The following is a 19433-nucleotide window of genomic DNA, read 5'->3' as shown; positions in this document are numbered from 1 at the left end:
TTATTAAACCATTGGCTTGTACAGCCGGCTCACAGGTTTGAAGTCTGTTATTACATTGCCCGCTTCTGTTAATAGATGGTATGAACTGTTATATACCTTTGGAAATCTGAGAAATCGATCTATTTAGTGGTGTGTAACGCACTGAATTTCTGTTGATATTTTGAGAGTCATAAACAATTGTTATCGGGTTTTGTTAGGTTTATCCCTCCTCAATCCCATCAAGAAACCACCATCCAAAAATTTTGTAGTGTGCAAAGCAAGGAAGAAGAAAGTGGTACACAGTATGAGTGTGAGAAATGTATGGTGGCGTTGCACATGCCTGTATTTTTCCGGGTATACCACGACCAACAAAAACATCTAAATCAGTATTATCGTCACTCTTCATCACTTCGATAAATAGTAAGGATGGATTTAGAAAGAATTCCTATCAAAAACTGTTATGCAATTTTGAGAAAACTGTGTGAGACAAAATGTGCTGACTTTCGTAAACAGAAATAGTAAGTATAGGGTCGACTACGGGGAAAAATATTTGTCAGTCATTGGGTTAATAAACCACTGAAATTCTCAGTGGAGTCTATTTGTATTTAAAATATGTAGTCCGGCTTTTAGAGCAAAACGTCTGGCCATGTATAACGCCAAGGCCGACTTTTATACTTTTGGATCTGGCAACCCTATCTGGAGCCCGAAATGGTCTTCTCCTGCGGGTTTTTCCATTCTTCTCTAAATAATTGGTGTTAATATCTTGTAACTATGATTTATTGAGTGATAGGTCAGTAATACTCACTAGATACAGGCTCCCAGGTAGATGGCATTTTCCTTGACTTCCGGAAGGCGTTCGATACAGTTCCGAACTGTCGCCTGATAGACAAAGGAAGAGCCTAGGGAATATCAGACCAGCTGTGTGGCTGGATTGAAGAGTTTTTAGCAAACAGAACACAGCATGTTGTTCTCAATGGTGAGACGTCTACAGACGTTAAAGTAACCTCTGGCGTGCCACAGGGGAGTGTTGTGGGACCATTGCTTTTCACAATATATATAAATGACCTAGTAGATAGTGTCGGAAGTTCCATGAGGCTTTTCACGGATGATGCTGTAGTATACAGAGAAGTTGCAGCATTAGAAAACTGCAGCGAAATGCAGGAAGATCTGCAGCGGATAGGCACTTGGTGCAGAGAGTGCCAACTGACCCTTAACATAGACAAATGTAATGTATTGCGAATACATAGAAAGAAGGATCCTTTACTGTATGATTATATGATAGCGGAACAAACACTGGTAGTAGTTACTTCTGTAAAATATCTGGGAGTATGCGTACGGAACGATTTGAAGTGGAATGATCATATAAAATTAATTGTTGGTAAGGCGGGTGCCAGGTTGAGATTCATTGGGAGAGTCCATAGAAAATGTAGTCCACCGACAAAGGAGGTGGCTTACAAAACACTCGTTCGACCTATACTTGAGTATTGCTCATCAGTGTGGGATCCGTACCAGATCGGGTTGACGGAGGAGATAGAGAAGATCCAAAGAAGAGCGGCGCGTTTCGTCACAGGGTTATTTGGTAAGCGTGATAGCGTTACGGAGATATTTAGTTAACTTAAGTGGCGGAATCTGCAAGAGAGGCGCTCTGCATCGCGGTGTAGCTTGCTGTCCAGGTTTCGAGAGGGTGCGTTTCTGGATGAGGTATCAAATATATTGCTTGCCCCTACTTATACCTCCCGAGGAGATCACGAATGTAAAATTAGAGAGATTCGAGCGCGCACGGAGGCTTTCAGACAGTCGTTCTTCCCGCGAACCATACGCGACTGGAACAGGAAAGGGAGGTAATGACAGTGGCACGTAAAGTGCCCTCTGCCACACACCGTTGGGTGGCTTGCGGAGTATAAATTTAGATGTAGATGTGGAGATAATGATCTGGTTTTTTTTTTTTTTTTTTTGGGGGGGGGTATTCGGAACTATTACATTCTTTTTGAAGCCGCAGTTATTTAATAGATGTGACTGCTTCCAATGGCTGCTCGGCATCCATGTAATAACGCAACAACGATATTTCCGCCTATTCTGGCAAACCTGAGACGGGGTCAGTTGACGGTGATAAGCTGCGTCCAGGCCTGCAGCGGGCACGAGTGCGGCCTGCAATGCGAGCCGGCCGCGGACCAGCTGGTGGCGCCAGGTGCGGCCCACGTGTGCTGCGGGCGGCAGCACATGGCGATGCACGGCCCGCTACGGCTTCCCAGTTGCGTCCAGCCGCCACCTCTGCACCCAAGTTACCCACCACGCGTGCCAGTTTGCAATGCCAGTGCAGCTACCGTTCCAGTAACTCCCTCTCGCCACTGTTTGTCAGTGTCGAACCTCGACCTACGTTCAGGTCCTGTTTTCGTTCCAAATGCGACAAAGACCGGATCATTTGAACTCTCGCTCTTGATCGATTATACACGATGATTCTTGCACAGGGCGATATGGCACATCGATTCTGATAGCCGGCACCAGTATGTGGAAGGGGAAGAGCTCTTGTCTACAAATGAGCACGGATGTAGAAACCATCGGTCGTGCGAAGCTAAGCTTCCCCTGCTCTCACATGATATTCTGCGAATCATGGATGAAGGACAACGGGCAGATTCCATAAGCCTAGATTTCCGGAAAGTGTTTTACGCGGTGCCCCACTGCAAAATGTTAACGAAGGTCTGAGTATGCGCAATAAGTTCCCAGATACGTGAGTGGCTCGAAGACTTCCTTACGTGATAGAAACCAGTAAGTACATTGTCTTCGACAGCGAGGTTCATCAGAGGAAATGTTGTCAGGAACACTCCAGGAGAGTGTGATAGGACCGCTCTTGTTTTCTACACACATAAACTGTCGGGTGGACAGGATGAGTAGCAATCGCCACATGTTTGCTGATGGCACTGTGATGTGTGCCAAGATGTCGGCCTTGAGGGACAATAAGAGGATACACGTTGACTTAGAGATTCCAACTAATTTGATTTTCTACATGTAGCAAAATGTAATTTTTTCGAAAACGTTTACTTATAACAACGATTGATTTTCACGACTGTACTTGCAAAAATAGTCTAGATAGCTCAGACCACATTTATTGGTGACAGGTTTCAGCCCAAAGGCGGACCATCTTCAGACCTTACTCCAAAGCTGATATGTGAAGACAGATCCACGGAGTAGGAACTGCACAAGCCTCCAGTGCAGTCAACCGCAGCTGAGTCTTTCTGGTACACGCAGCATAGTAGCGTAATACGAAGTAAAAAGGGCAACACGAGTGGAAAAGGAGCCAGCATGTAGATATTGAGTTTTAAGAAAAAATTCAAAAATATGAATTTAGTACTTCTTTACTTGTACCACCATTTTCTGTTTCAGTTTTATAGCACGTACGCAAGACATATTTTCAATAATGAGTCTTCCAATTGCGAAAATAACGAATTGGGCTTATCGTGGCAGACAGCCATAACTATTGGATACCTTGCTTGACAGTTCCAAAACAATTTACGTGTATCAGTTCTGTTTACTGGACGCTTTTAAAATGCATTGATTTAACCGAACTGAAATGTTGAAACGCATTGTAATTCCACGTTCTGATGTAAAATCAAATCTATTTAATAGACAAATTTTTCATAGAGACACTGAAAGGGTTACATTTTGATGGGACTATTACTGCAGACTGTACTCTTTGATTTAAGAAACAATGTGCTCTACAGCTTACACTCCAAATTAAAAATTACATTCAAACTGAGTTACCTTTACAGTTATAAATATTAGCAATGTTACTTAGGTGGAGCAGGTGAAAAAAATATTTGTCCGTGGTATGTAAATACTTACCGACGGAAATGAAAACTCAAAATGTAAAGCACCAGTTCGATGATTATTAAACATTGTAGACATGCTCATCACGTAATATGTATTAAATGATTAAATTTCCATTCGATTCTGAAATGACATCCGTCGTCGACATCAGTATAAGTTGTGACACCCTCGCCCGAAAACATTCCCGTACTTATTGTAACATGGAAGCAAACAGCCTCTGAGTAACATCTTGATGAATTTCTTACCATGTTAGAAACACATTCTGTGTCATGAAATGGCCAGAGGCCCGTATGTCAATATACGCCTTCCCGTCGCGTCTCACACACGCTCCGTAAGTGACAAATCAGAGGCCAGGACAGGCCAGTGAAGGATCGATACAAGTCGTGAAGGCAGTTGTGGTAAAAACTGCCGTGCGGGAGTCTTGTGTTTTTCTCTCGGGAAACGCCATTTTTTACATCGTTCATAGTGGGTGTGACAACAAGATTCACCATTCTTGTTACGTATTACTGTCAAATCCAATAGCTCCTCTGACCGCTGTTCCAAGAACTGCAGAGGTATTGCTCTCGACAAACGCTGCTGCTTGTGACGTTTCTTCAGGTCGTCTTTGGACACATTCCCTCGATCTGAACGCCACAGACAGAAGCGGGACTAATCGCTGAATAGCGCAAGATGTCACTTACTGCCCCAGTTGACTCTTGCTCTGCGCCTTGCAAGTCGCGCCTTGCAAGTCTGTATTGTATGTGACATGGTGTAGCCGTAAATGGCGCATACCAGTTCAAGATTGCAACCAAAATTCGAGCGATCTGTTCCAAACAGTTAGTGGCGGCAGTCTGCCCCAGTTCCAGCGATTCTCACCCGGTTATTAGTCAGAGCTATTAGAGCAATACTGCGATCTTCTCGTGGTGTAGACCTTCTGGAAGGACCGGAGCCTGCCCTCCTTGGCTCACTGTTGTCCTGAGTCCAGATCGCCGCTACTCGTTCTGCAGCCTTGCACTGCAGCCAGCTGTCTGTGCGAAGCGTCTTTATGATGCTCCAATGTTCGTGATTACAGTGGTTCGACCATCCGTAGAAGTCCGAAAGATGTCGCTGAATTGCCCGTTGCGCGTCCTCCGGGAATGCTGTGTTGCGACCTTCTCATGAAAAGTGCGAATAACGTTACACACTCGAGAACTCACACCGTTTTTCGTCTGTACGAATAGATTCTCTCTGTACTGAGAATACTGAAAATATGCCCCCATAAGGCTCTAATTTTTCAACATGTCCACCGAGCGAGGTGGCGCAGTGGTTAGCCCACTGGACTCGCATTTGGGAGGACGACGGTTCAATCCCACGTCCGGCCATCCTGATTTAGGTTTTCCGTCATTTCCCTAAATCGCTCCAGGCATATGACGGGATGGTTCCTTTGAAAGGGCACGGCCGACTTCCTTCCCTGTCCTTCAAAAATGGTTCAAATGGCTCTGAGCACCAGGGGACGTAACTTCTGAGGTCATCAGTCCCCTAGAACTTAGAACTACTTAAACCTAAGTAACCTAAAGACATCACACACATCCATGCCCGAGGCAGGATACGAACCAGCGACCGTAGCGGTCGCGCGGTTCCAGACTGAAGCGCCTAGAACCGCTCGGCCACTGCGGTCGGGCCCCGTCCTTCCCTAATCCGATGAGACTGAAGACCTCACTGTTTGGCCCCTTCCCCAAAACAATCCAATCCAATCCTGTCAACATGTCCCAAAGGCATGAAAATGTTGGAATGTCGATTTGAAACCGCTTAGTGAAGGTACTAAATGGACACTTTCCATACCGGTCAGAAAATTTGCAAAGTGTTTCTAATACGAAGGAAAGAGCCTAAAGTGACGAAATTCTGTTTCTCGAGTATACTGGCAAAGTTTTCTTTTTTGTGTTTTTGAGTTTCTGTCGTTTGTCATCGATTTTCAAAACTGCTTTTGGTATTGCAGATGGCGGTGCAGCGGCCAACCGGCTGTGGACGAATGGATACGTGTCGCGGCCCGACGACAAGCAGTCGACGCTCTCGAGGTAAGCCTGCGCTGCCTCACGGCGCCCGTCTGCTCGCCTACACCTCTGGAGGGCTACTTGCCGCCCAACAGAAAACAAAAGACTCGATGAGTTGCTAGAGAGTCTCAGATTTATTTTGGGGAAACAACCTAGATGTGCGTAGTATCGTAACTAAAAGCAACGCGTGACTGGTCGTAAAAGGAAGTGCAAATAACTGCCCTCACTGTGAGCTAGAGTGATTGGAAATGGACGAAAGCTAATCTCACAAAGAGAGAGAAAGAGAGGGAGGGTGACGGGGGTGACTAAGGAAATGTCACTTAGGAGGGAAATAAGTAAACTTTAAGTTAAACACCACATCGACGATGAGGCCAGTAGAGACCCAGGACAAGTTCGAATTGGACGCGGCAGAAGATCGGCCGTGGCCTTTTGAGAGAATCAACCAAGCATTCATCTTAATAGATTAAGGAGGAGGAGGAGGAGATTAGTATTTAACGTCCCGTCGACAACGAGGTCATTGGAGACGGAACAAAACCTCGAATTAGGCAAGGATTGGGAAGGAAATCGGCCGTGCCCTTCACAAGAACCAAGCTCGGACTAGGGAAGTATTGAGAAGGAAATCGGCCGCGCCCTGTCAAAGGAACCATCCCGGCATTGGCCTGAAACGATTTAGGGAAATCACGGAAAACCTAAATCAGGATGGACGGAGACGGGTTTGGAACCGTCGTCCCCTCGAATGCGAGCCCAGTGTGCTAACAAATGGTTCAAATGGCTCTGAGCACTATGGGACTTAACAGCTGTGGTCATCAGTCCCCTAGAACTTAGAACTACTTAAACCTAACTAACCTAGGGACATCACACACATCCATGCCCGAGGCAGGATTCGAACCTGCGACCGTAGCAGTCGCACGGTTCCCTACTGCGCGCCTAGAAACACGAGACCACCGCGACCGGCCCCAGTGTGCTAACCACTGCGCCACTTCGCTCGGTTCGATTAAGGGAAACGATGGAAAATCTGAATGTCGATGGCCGGATGAGGGTTTGAATTTCGCTCCTCTAGAGTTCGTCTAGTCACTTAACCACTGAGTCCTCATGGTTATTAGCACTCTTTACTCGCATTCGGGAGTAACGCGGTTCAACCCGCGTACGGCCATCCTGATTTAGGTTTTCTGTGATTTCCCTAAATCGCTCCAGGCAAATGCCGGGATGGTTCCTTTGAACGGGCACGGTCGACTTCCTCATCCTTCCCTAATCCGATTGGACCGATGAACTCGCTGTTAGGTTCTCTTCCCCAACTCAGCCAACCAGTCATCATGTTTACTGAGAATACTAACGAATCTATTACTCTCCCTCTCTCTATCTTCCTCCCCTCACCTTCAATCTCTGTCCCTCAATCTGTCTTTTTTATTTTTTGAGTCGTGCGCCCCACCACGAAGCCTTCTTCATTTCACAGCAGCATTTACACCGTACGTTTTTTTTATTTGATGGATTTATTCGGTCTCTTTCCTCCCCTACAGTTTTTACCCTTTATAACATGGAACTTATTCTCTGGTATCTTAACACGTGCCCTACATCCTGTCCCTTTATCTTGTTACTGTTATCCACACGTTCCTTTCTTCGCCGTCTTTCTAATAGCACCACAACTCAAATTTTCGATTCTGCTCTTTTCCGTTTTTCCCAAAGTCCATGATTCACTTACAAAGAATACTGTGTTCCAGACGTACATTTTGAGAAATTTACGCCTCAAATTGATAATAGCAGAATTTTATTTACCTGTGCCAGTTTACTTGTACTGTCCTTTTTCCTTAGTCCTTCCTGTGTTAATTTGCTTCCATGACAGCAGAATCCCTTAACTTCGTCTACTTCATAAAAACTAAACTAATAGTTTTTATGAAGTAGACGAAGTTAAGGGATTCTGCTGTCATGGAAGCAAATTAACACAGGAAGGACTAAGGAAAGAGGACAGTACAAGTAAACTGGCACAGGCAAATAAAATTCTGCTATTATCAATTTGAGGCGTAAATTTCTCAAAATGTACGTACCCCGCCCGAACAGGCCATGAAGGCCCAACGGTACCGACCGGCCGCCGAGTCATCCTCTGACTGAAGGCGTCACTGGATGCTGATATGGAGGGGAATGTGGTCAGCACACCGCTATCCGACCGCATGACAGTTTATGAGACCAGAGCTGCTACTTCTCAATCAGGTAGCCCATCAATTTGCCTCACAAAGGCTGAGTGCGTCCCGCTTGCCAACAGCGCTCAACAGATCGGATGGTCACCCATCCAGATGCTAGCCCAGCCCGAGGGCACTTAACTTTGGTGATCTGACGGGTACTGTTGTTACCACTGCGGCAAGGCCGTTGGCCATCTACTTCATGGTCACCATTTTTTATCTTAATTTTGTCGCTAATGTCGTTTCAGTAACTCTAATTACTTTTGTTTCTTCTCTCAATGCATATTGTGTACTCATTATACTGTTTATTCCATTCAGCAAGTCATGCAGTTCTTTGTCAGTTTTTTCTGAGGATAATAATGTCATCAGTGTCTCTTCTTCATATCCTTTCATTCTTTCAGTTTTGCCCTATTACTATTTGAAGTTTCAAAACATCGTGAGAATACTATTTGCGAGAACATCAGTTCGAATTTTTAGCCAAGCATTCTCCTTGGGCTCTTCATGTTTTTTGTGTACTTTTCTATACAGCAAGTAGGTGCCAATTACTTGTCCAGCTCCCTTGTCAAATTAGTGTGAAATATTAACAATAACTATAAGTAATTACGCTTAAGAGAGTTTATGGCTCTCGCCGGAAAAGAGGTGGAAGCTCACACCGTTCACACGGTAGGCTACCTATTCTCTGGTGGCAAGTGCAGTCCTACTCCACGCGGCAGTGCAGTCTTGCCTAGAGAGGCAATACACCGTGTCTAGTGTTCTCGTACGAAGATCAGCAGTTGAACATCGGCATCCACGGGTAACATGGTCCGAAAGCGTGAATAGACTTGCCTTTTCAGATTACGAGGTGCATTCAAGTTCTAAGGCCTCCGATTTTTTTTCTAATTAACTACTCACCCGAAATCGATGAAACTGGCGTTACTTCTCGACGTAATCGCCCTGCAGACGTACACATTTTTCACAACGCTGATGCCATGATTCCATGGCAGCGGCGAAGGCTTCTTTAGGAGTCTGTTTTGACCACTGGAAATCGCTGAGGCAATAGCAGCACGACTGGTGAATGTGCGGCCACGGAGAGTGTCTTTCATTGTTGGAAAAAGTCAAAAGTCACTAGGAGCCAGGTCAGGTGAGTAGGGAGCATGAGGAATCACTTCAAAGTTTTTATCACGAAGAAACTGTTGCGTAACGTTAGCTCGATGTGCGGGTACGTTGTCTTGGTGAAACAGCACACGTGCAGCCCTTCCCGGACGTTTTTGTTGCAGTGCAGGAAGGAATTTGTTCTTCAAAACATTTTCGTAGGATGCACCTGTTACCGTAGTGCCCTTTGGAACGCAATGGGTAAGGATTACGCCGTCGCTGTCCCAGAACATGGACACCATCATTTTTTCAGCACTGGCGGTTACCCGATTTTTTTTTGGTGGCGGTGGATCTGTGTGCTTCCATTGAGCTGACTGGCGCTTTGTTTCTGGATTAAAAAATGGCATCCACGTCTCATCCATTGTCACAACCGACGAAAAGAAAGTCCCATTCATGCTGTCGTTGCGCGTCAACATTGCTTGGCAACATGCCACACGGGCAGCCATGTGGTCGTCCGTCAGCATTCGTGGCACCCACCTGGATGACACTTTTCGCATTTTCAAGTCGTCATGCAGGATTGTGTGCACAAAACCCACAGAAATTCCAACTCTGGAGGCGATCTGTTCAACAGTCATTCGGCGATCCCCCAAAACAATTCTCTCCACTTTCTCGATCATGTCGTCAGACCGGCTTGTGCGAGTCCGAGGTTGTTTCGGTTTGTTGTCACACGATGTTATGCCTTCATTAAACTGTCGCACTCACGAACGCACTTTCGACACATCCATAACTCCATCACCACATGTCTCCTTCAACTGTCGATGAATTTCAATTGGTTTCACACCACGCAAATTCAGAAAACGAATGATTGCACGCTGTTCAAGTAAGGAAAACGTCGCCATTTTAAGTATTTAAAACAGTTCTCATTCTCGCCGCTGGCGGTAAAATTCCATCTGCCGTACAGTGCTGCCATCTCTGGGACGTATTGACAATGAACGCGGCCTCATCTTAAAACAGTGCGCATGTTTGTATCTCTTTCCAGTCCGGAGAAAAAAAATCGGAGGCCTTAGAACTTGAATGCACCTCGTACAACGCCCACTCTATATGATACTGTAAGTCCAGCGAGGTTTCGCAGGCGCTGGAGCAACCGAGCTCACACACCTGCCCACCCACCGCACTTAGGTGGTCTGTGCTTAACTTGGCTCAGTAGCAGCGACTTCTGACCATGAAGTTAAAAAAACAACGAGGTATGGCGACAATGTTCTGGGTTATCACTGTAAAACTGGATTTAAACTGCCCAGCAAAGTCTATCGTAACATTATGCCGTTCAGCGTACTGATGATTTTATTGTACACAGTAGCGCTTGTTACTTGAGTTTACATACGCGGATAGGATAAACCATTCATCATCTGAAGAAATGAAAGACTCTGTCTCCAGATGTCCCGAACACCATTTCACTCAGAGACCATTAGAAGGAGTGAAGACACGTGGGTTAGTATGGAAGCTGTAAATCGAGCACAACAGACGGTCTGGAACGATAAAAATACATGTATATGGTAATGTTCTGACACATTAAATTTTAATTGCCATTTGCGCAGCTAAATTACGTTGAAAACTATTTTTTTAGTGATCGGACTTGTGCCAAAGACTTTTCTAATTATCTTCTTCCTGTTGGGATTAGGGTGTCTCAAAATACAAAAAAAAAAAAAATAAATAAATAAATAAAAAAATACTTTCCGGGAAATTTTAACTGGCTTGTATCGTCACAACTTCATTCTCTAACACTGGGAATACTGGTTACCTAAATGTCACGCAGTTTTAGTAATGTTTTCAGTCTTTTGAAAGAGTATCCCGATTTATGACGAAATTTTATCATTTCTCAGAAAGGTACCAGTATTTGTTAGTCTGTGTCTTCCATTGAAAAATTAAATTAGGTGATTTGTTTGCTTTTCTTTGAGTATTTTACTAACAATGAAACCATGATGATTCTTGCTCATGGTTTGTGTGAAATAATGATCAATATAAGTAACTCTAGACTACTGTAGCTGAAATCTGCACAGAGAAAGCGTGTAATAATATGGGACTCAGAGCAGGTTCGTGGTTGGCTTTAAACAGAGCCCAGGCGTGCCAAGTATGAGCGACATCCTCTGAATGACGATCTTAGTCATAGATACAGCATGAAGGACTTCACGGGACAACGGAGGTCAATGTATTGTCTGCAGGCGACTGCGTGAGAAGCCCCCACGTCTCATCCAAATGGAGTTACATAATCAAATTATAAGGTTAAGTTCTCACTTTTCCAGAATGTCAGATTGGGAAATGTTGGGCCTCTGAAACTACCATGGTACGGTGAGAGTAGAAAAGAGAGTCAAAGAGATCCAAACGATTCGTAATCTTCGTAGAGGATGTTATAATGTGACGTCAGCACGGGCAAAGAGCATAGTTTCCGCTTGGCGGTATACTTAGAACGAGATGGAAAGCATTTTGAAAATTCTCACAGTAGAGGAAAAACAGGCCGCCGTGTTATTTTGTAACAATGTATGAAGTATTTACAGTTTAAAAATAAACATTTCTTATTTCTAAGAATACGCTGGTTATTTAAAACAGAAATTTCAAAGAAAAGTTTTTTGTGAAAACACTAAAAGGCATACAAAATTTACGTTTCTGTCACTAAGCGTTACTCAACTAGCAAGTGACAGAAAAACTGTTATGTCGCTAATCAATCGGTGCAGTATATAAAATATCATTTCGAATGACAACTGTTCCACACAGATTTTGGGCGATTTTCTCTTCTGAAATTTGGAAGGTAACCATTTTAGCCCCAGCTTCCTGGAAATGGAAAATTCACATTCATTTTGTTCTTAATAAACTTGCCCAATATGCATCATTTTATCCCTAAAAATCATATTCGCTATTTTCACTATTATCGGGGAGTGTGGTCGATATGGTCCATCCGACAGACCATAGCTAGAGAATGGTGGTAATGGTCTTCGCCAAAATGCGTCACTGTAGTTTGTATAACAACAACGATGTAGTGCAAGCGAGACGGTGCAGAAATGAACACAACTGACACTTTACATTATCGTGTCTTATTCAGGGCGAACTTTTGGAAGGATGGTCTGGGAAGATGCTTCGCACCATGAACGAGCGCGGTTGCTGTGAACTGCAGGAGCTCTCAAGATCGATCGGAAGCCGGACCCCTAATTCTGCCCACCAGTCTACCTGTGTACCAACATCGTAACACACCGTAACACAAGCAGGGGCCCGATGATGGTCTATTTCGAGGCTACAGTACGTTCAGTACGCCTTCGTTGCTTATTCTCTCGTATTCCTTCTCCGAACATGCAATACTATATACTGTAAACAGTTGATTTCTTAGGTACTTCGTAATCCAGTTCTTATCTGCTCTTAGTAGATGAACAGTCGCATCTATTTTTCTCCGTACCACATACTTACATACTGTTCATATGTACACTCAACTCTCAGTCATGGAATTCTTTTATTGAGAATAAAGGTACAAAATATGAATATAGTTTTCACACTACAGGAAAGGGCAATAAGAACAATAGCCGAAAATAGTAAGCGGACTCACGGTGGTCTACCGGTTCTGGCGCTGCAGTCCGGAACCGCGGGACTGTTACGGTCGCAGGTTCGAATCCTGTCTCGGGCATGGGTGTGTGTGATGTCCTTAGGTTAGTTAGGTTTAAGTAGTTCTAAGTTCTAGGGGACTGATGACCACAGCTGTTAAGTCCCATAGTGCTCAGAGCCATTTGAACCATTTGAACCATAGTGCTCAGAGCCATTTTTTAAAGCGGACTCAGTATAAAGTTATATTCGAAGCGTTGCGGATTTTAACTGCACCGTCTGAGTACGTTTACCATACATTCTGAGACATCAAGGGATCACCAATGTAGTACTGGAGGGAAGTGAGAGAGATAAAAATAGTGTAGGGAGACCAAGAGATGAATACAGTAAGCAGGTTCGAAAGGTTGTAGGTGGCAGTAATCATTCGGAGATGGAGAGGCCTGCGCAGGAATGAGTAACGTGGAGAGCTGCATCAAACAGGTCTTCAGACCAAGAACGCAACAACAATACTAATCAGTTATGGACATGAAAACTGAACCTTGATCATTACTGCTGAAACAACTCTGTCCCTGGCTGTGGAACAAGGTCTGCAGCGTAGTTACATTTACCAAGAAATTCAAAACAGCGCTTTCTACTAAGGAAAGAAACAATACAATAACTTGTCAAAGGTGATGAAAGACTTTACGAAGACAAATCGCTGATGACCTCGATGTTGAGCGCCCATAACCCCCCCCCCCCCCCCAACGAAGACAAATTTACCTAGAAAGACAATTGAAAAATACCTGTTAAGCATTATGTTCTATGCAGCGACGGTTTACTTAGGTAGCACAGATTCTGTTTTTGTTAAAGAACGTAACACACGTAAATAATAATAATAAAATATCTGTCATTTCACAACACACTTTCGCACTACAGTGTTTTCGTTATTTAAGAACATCTTCTAAAAACCATGACCTGCACTTGAAATGTTAACTTGCTAAACCGGCATTCGGGCGTATAACCCATTGTCAGTGGCATCTGATACGGAGTAACAAACAGCTATACGTACATCAATTTCTAAAACATGACAACTGTATATATAATAGCAGAAATATAAGTTTACTTACGTCGTGAGTCTCTGTAGTCGCGTCATGCGTGTCAGTCCATACAATATCACATAGTACACAGTTCGTATGTTATTTCTGTCAAATATTAGGCAGTGACAATTCTTGATCATTTCTGACGTAATTGTCATGTAGTGTAAACATGGAGCTGGCAGACCAAAGAGTCTATATTGCCTGTCTTTTGTTGTTTCTAAGATTATATTTATATACATCTATGACATGCATTGAAGTTGAAGAAATTGATGTATATGCAGTTGTTAGTTCCTCTCTGTCAGATGCCACTGATGATGAGTTATACACTCGAAAACCGGTTTAGAAAATAAAATAGCACCAAGCATTCAAAATTTTAAAATGTTCTCTATTTACTGGAAAACCTCATATAAAAGCTTGTTGTTGCCGATTAACAATCGAATGACAAAACCATCAGCTCTTCTATTAATCCAACCTCGTAAGGGTCTGAAGTTTATGAGCAAATACTCGTGAAGAAAGTTAAGTGAAACAAGTGATTTGTAACCCACTTCTTTTGTGGATGATCGGTTACATTCTTTAAGAGTCTACCAACGACCTTCAGCAGAGTATCTGATTTTCCTACAAGCTCAGTGCGGCATCTACTTTTGCCGGCCGCTGTGGCCGAGCGGTTCTAGGCGCTTCAGTCTGGAACAGCGCGACCGCTACGGTCGCAGGTTCGAATCCTGCCTCGGGCAAGGATTGTTTGTGATGTCCTTAGGTTAGTTAGGGTTAAATAGTTCTAAGTTCTAGGGGACTGATGACCATAGATGTTAAGTCCCATAGTGCTCAGAGCCATTTGAACCATTTTGAAAAGCTTTGCTGTGGATAATATTAACGCCTGATCCTTCTTTTGAGCTCAACATCTGACTAACTATGAAGCAATGCCGACTCAGTTTTCCGGGCTAGAAAATGGAAGTTGCAGCACACATAATGCTAATTAAAAATCGTCATCATGCTCCTGATGTCAGCGGATAGTGTGTGAAATGTTACACTATCAAATAATGCGTGTACAGTGTCTGTCATGTGTTGTGTGATCACTACTGAGAAACGAATGAACAGTGTAACACTAGCTTTTTATATTATTTAATAACTTACTTGTAAGAATGTATAAACGAAACAGTATTGGATATTAGGGATAAATGGAATGAAGCTGCACTGTTTTAAACAAATTGGCCTTGTATTCGGGAGAGTGGAGGCTCGAGTCCAGACGTTCCGATTTAGGCTTCAGCGGTTTCACTAATTTACTTCAAATAAATGCGAGGATGCTTTCTGCAGCTTGCTCACGGCCGACTACGTGTCTCATCCTAGACCTGTAAGTGGATCAATGCCTGTATACAGGCAAGGTCGTTCAATAAATAATGTCCAAGAATTTTTTTCTCAGAACATGTTTATTCTTAAGAGGTATAATCTGGTAACAATATTAATCAATATTTATTGTACATGTACTATTTTTCTACATCATACATTACTCCAGCGTTGTGTTCAAATGGTTCAAATGGCTCTGAGCACTATGGGACTTAACATCTGATGTCATCAGCCCCATAGAACTTAGAACTACTTAAACCGAACTAACCTAAGGACATCACGCACATCCATGCCCGAGGCAGGATTCGAACCTGCGACCGTAGCGGTCATGCGGTTTCAGACTGAAGCGCCTAGAACCGCACGGCCACACCGGCCAGCCAGCGTTAACTATCTTTACCCACCGCCCGACAGTACTCCTAACAGCAACCATACGCTGCACTCAAACGTTTATTTATGTTGACCACGGTTTATTTTTTCGCAACCAAGAGTTCAAGTACTGCAAGTAACGAGTGTCTTGCCTAGACGCTTGAGACCTGGTGGCCAAGGAAGACAGAATTCGGTTACGTTTGTGGACGGGGCCGTAATCAGTTACTATTAGTTGGCTTTTATTTTAATCACACACAGTTTATTTAAAATCAACAACAAATTAAAATAATGGCAATAATTTAAGAATTGTTTCACGGCTGAAGGCCTTAATGGCAATAAATTAAGAATTGTTTAACTTGTTGCAACTTACAAACTATTATATTATTAAAATATAGAAAACAAATAACCAAGGTCTGAAAGATTAACTGCTAAAATACCATTGCCACATCAGAATTTTAAGATGAGTAGAGACAGTCACGGCTGGAGGCCTTTAACGCCAAGAATGGCAATTACTGTAAAAATTTAACAAACGTACTGTCAAACAGCAACGCAATAGCAGAAGTTAACTTAAAAGATAAGTAACTGATCACCAAACAGGTGAGACAAATGATGGTAACTGGGTAATACAATAATAAAATAATAACACAATAATAAAACACAAGGGCTAGTCACAGACGGTGCTCCAGGAATCGACCTCTGAGTAGGTCAGGCCAAAAACACTTTCGCGAGTGATGAGAAAGGCAGCCAAGAGTTGCATTCACTTCACAAGATGGTAACTCAGACTAGTGGCAATCTAACGAATGAGTAATGTTAATATGCTGAAGCTACCTAACGTCCGATAACCAATTCAACGATGGAACACCACGCCAAAGCCGGAATCGGCGGTCAGCATTACATCCTCAGAATGCTGGGGTTACAACGTCCGAAAGAAGAAAGGAACCACTACTACCAGAGTAGAAGAAACACCAACCGACCTACAAATCAAGGAAACTGTCAAAACTACACGCCTTACCGAACATCAGCGGCAAGGCGAGGAAACGTACACTGGCGTTACAAACACTAACCTCCAGGGCAGGTCACCGGCGCGGTAGCGGCCACCAGGCAGGAAAAATACCGCTGGTTGAACTTAACAAATAGTAACACATAGAATGCAGCAATTAGTAACAAGAAGTTTTAGGAAAGTTAATTAGGTCCGCCTTCCTCAAACACTCCACTCTCTGCTCTTCGTCTCGGCGACACTGCGAGCAGCAACACGAACCCATGTCACTGGAGAATCGCGAGATCTCACAATGGTGGACGTTTCACTGCTAGGATCAAAATCCACTCAACTTAAAGCTTGTTGGATCCGGTTGACGACTAAGTCGAGTACCCTCGCGACCACAGCCCTTCCATCTGGCAGTGCATGCGTACCGCCAGTGGTTCCGGCGTGTTCTTGCACTGCCATCTCGGCTCCTCCACCAAACTGGTCACTCCAACAACCCGGAAGAACAACAACGTCACCCCAAAGATAGGGCCACAGTTACTACATATGGATAATGCCGCTGCTGCCACTAGCGGACAGGCAACTCTTTTGAAACCAAGTGGCGCCAGTCAACACAAGAAGAATACAAACAACCGCAACCATGTCAACTAAACGATAGAGTCTGGCCTCCAACAGAGGACGGAAACCTACACCAGCACCAAAGCGAGTCACAGCACGGCTCAACGTTATTTGATGGTTCACCACGACTCTACCATCTGGCGGAATTTTTCGAAATTTTGCACACATGCAAAAGAAACATAAAATTTGAAGCATGTAAAGAGACGTTTTCTTATATTTATTAACGGATGTAACAATAAAAATAATGGGCCATTATTTGTTGAACGACCTTCGTATATGAATTATGTTTTATTTTGTTCTGAAGTTGCAATGCCACGACATGTCCAATATCATTGTAAAAATGACCCACAGATGAATTGAAAATACTACTGCTACTAAATGGGGCAGTCAAATGAAAAGGAGACAGATGGAAAAAAGTAAGTAAACTGTTTATTATTTCAAAAATAATCACCATACTTGTTACTACATTTTACCAACTGTGAGACAAGACGGTCAGTTCCTTTATAGAAAAATGATGGAATTTGCTTACGGGACCATGACTGTACCCCAGCATGGACTTCTTCGCCCGAAACAAATCGACCGTCACGAATGTCTTTCTTCGGGTCTCCAAAAACATGGAAATCGCATAGGGAGAGATCAGAACTGTACGGAGAATACGTAGGGGCTTCTCAGTGAAACTTGTACAGCGTACACTGAACGACCTTGACAACATGTGGGCCCGCCTGAGTACAATCATCGTTCCGTAGAAAACCACAAACATTTTTCCGTGAAGGCATAGACCGTCTTGTCTCACAGTGGGGTAAATGTCTTAGTTTTGAAATAATAAACAGTCTACTTACTTTTTTCCACCTGTCTAATTTTCATTTGACTAGTAGTAGTAGCAGTAGTACTAGTACAGCTGCTACAGCAAAACAAGAGCATCACTGGAAACATACACTGTATGGCAACTTTGTACGCTTACTGCATTTTTATGCACGAGAGAGACCAATTGCTCCCCAGCGAGACCATACAACTGAAATTTGTCGCTGTATTTCATCTATTGAAGATTCATTCACGCCATCAGGTAAAAACCTCAGTACTTGGGACACCTTGTGTACGAGAAGACACTAGCAAAATCTTATGTCGCCCAGCTTGGTTCCAGACTGACGTGAAGTAAGAGCCGTAAGACCTTTCTTGCGAGTATGTTCCGGCGTGTACGTGGTTTCATCACTGTCTAGGAAAGCACGTGGGAACACATTCTAACGTCCTTGAGCCATACGTTGTCACCGGTATTTTCAGTACGCGCACTGAGTAAAGCGCAATGCTAACTTGTCACTACCGAGACGCAGTACATCTTGTCTTATCAGATGTAAATTGTATTCTTTAACTTGCACGTCGCTAGAGGAGAACAAAACGTACTAGATCATATCCTGGATTTGCGACACTGTAGGTTGTAAATAAACGAGAGCGCATAGCCACCTACTGTGTACGCCGTGGCCGCAGGTTTAGTCAGTAGGACGTCCTAGGACGAATACCTGTGCTAGGTGCTCACGTACTTCCAGAGAACCTGTGGCTGCTGCTACGGGCTGTACGTGTTTCACTTGTTGCTTATTTCGCCCGAGAAGTGAGACCCTTCGTCTAAGTCGTAACGCGAACGTGGTTTATTTCTTATTCTGCGCCGACGTATCCGGTATTGCGATGAGAACACTCGGCATGTGGTAGCAGGCAGCGCGGAGATCCGCAAGCGCGGAATTCCTTGCTCTGTCGGCGGCGTTCGGGCAGCCGCCTTGCTGGGAGGCCCCGGCTCCAGCTGCGAATGCCGCCGAATTCGGGAATACACGCGTATCTCATACGAGGCAGGTTATGGAACGTCAGACAGGGACATCCATTGTGCTCTTCTACCTTCAAAACATTCTTTACATTTTTTTCTATCATGCGATAATCACAAGTCAGTACCTGATTTTTATGTTTGTTTGGATAGCACAATTACTAAGATTTTCCAGGCTGTTAAGCCGAGGAAAAAATATAAAAATGCAGTAAATGAAGCAGGCCAAAAGGAATACAAACGTCTCAAAAATGAGATCGACAGGAAGTGCAAGTGCTACCGGAGTAGACAACATTCCATTAGAACTACTGACAGCCTTGGGAGAGCCAGTCCTGACAAAACTCTACCATCTAGTGAGCAAGATGTATGAGGCAGGCGAAATACCCTCAGACTTCAAGAAGAATATAATAATTCCAATCCCAAAGAAAGCAGGTGTTGGCAGATGTGAAAATTACCGAACTATCAGTTTAATAAGTCAAAGCTGCAAAATACTAACGCGAATTCTTTACAGACTAATGGAAAAACTGATAGAAGTTGACCTTGGGAAAGATCAGTTTGGATTCCGTAGAAATATTGGAACACGTGAGGCAATACTGACCCTACGAC

General features: G+C 43.8%; 1 protein-coding gene across 1 annotated transcript in view; it reads left to right on the top strand.

Moving 5' to 3' along the window:
• LOC126162469 (calpain-9-like) overlaps positions 1 to 19433 on the top strand; it is a 1012451-nt gene that overhangs the window by 490739 nt on the left and 502279 nt on the right. Inside the window, exon 2 of the mRNA XM_049919000.1 lies at positions 5759 to 5837. Within this exon, the coding sequence (XP_049774957.1) occupies positions 5759 to 5837 (79 nt within the window). The remainder of the gene's footprint in view (positions 1 to 5758; positions 5838 to 19433) is intronic.

The sequence above is a fragment of the Schistocerca cancellata genome, chromosome 2, assembly GCF_023864275.1.
Source record: "Schistocerca cancellata isolate TAMUIC-IGC-003103 chromosome 2, iqSchCanc2.1, whole genome shotgun sequence".
Taxonomy (NCBI): domain Eukaryota; kingdom Metazoa; phylum Arthropoda; class Insecta; order Orthoptera; family Acrididae; genus Schistocerca; species Schistocerca cancellata.
Note: the sequence above shows the minus strand (reverse complement) of the source record. Positions and strands in the feature narration are given on the sequence as shown.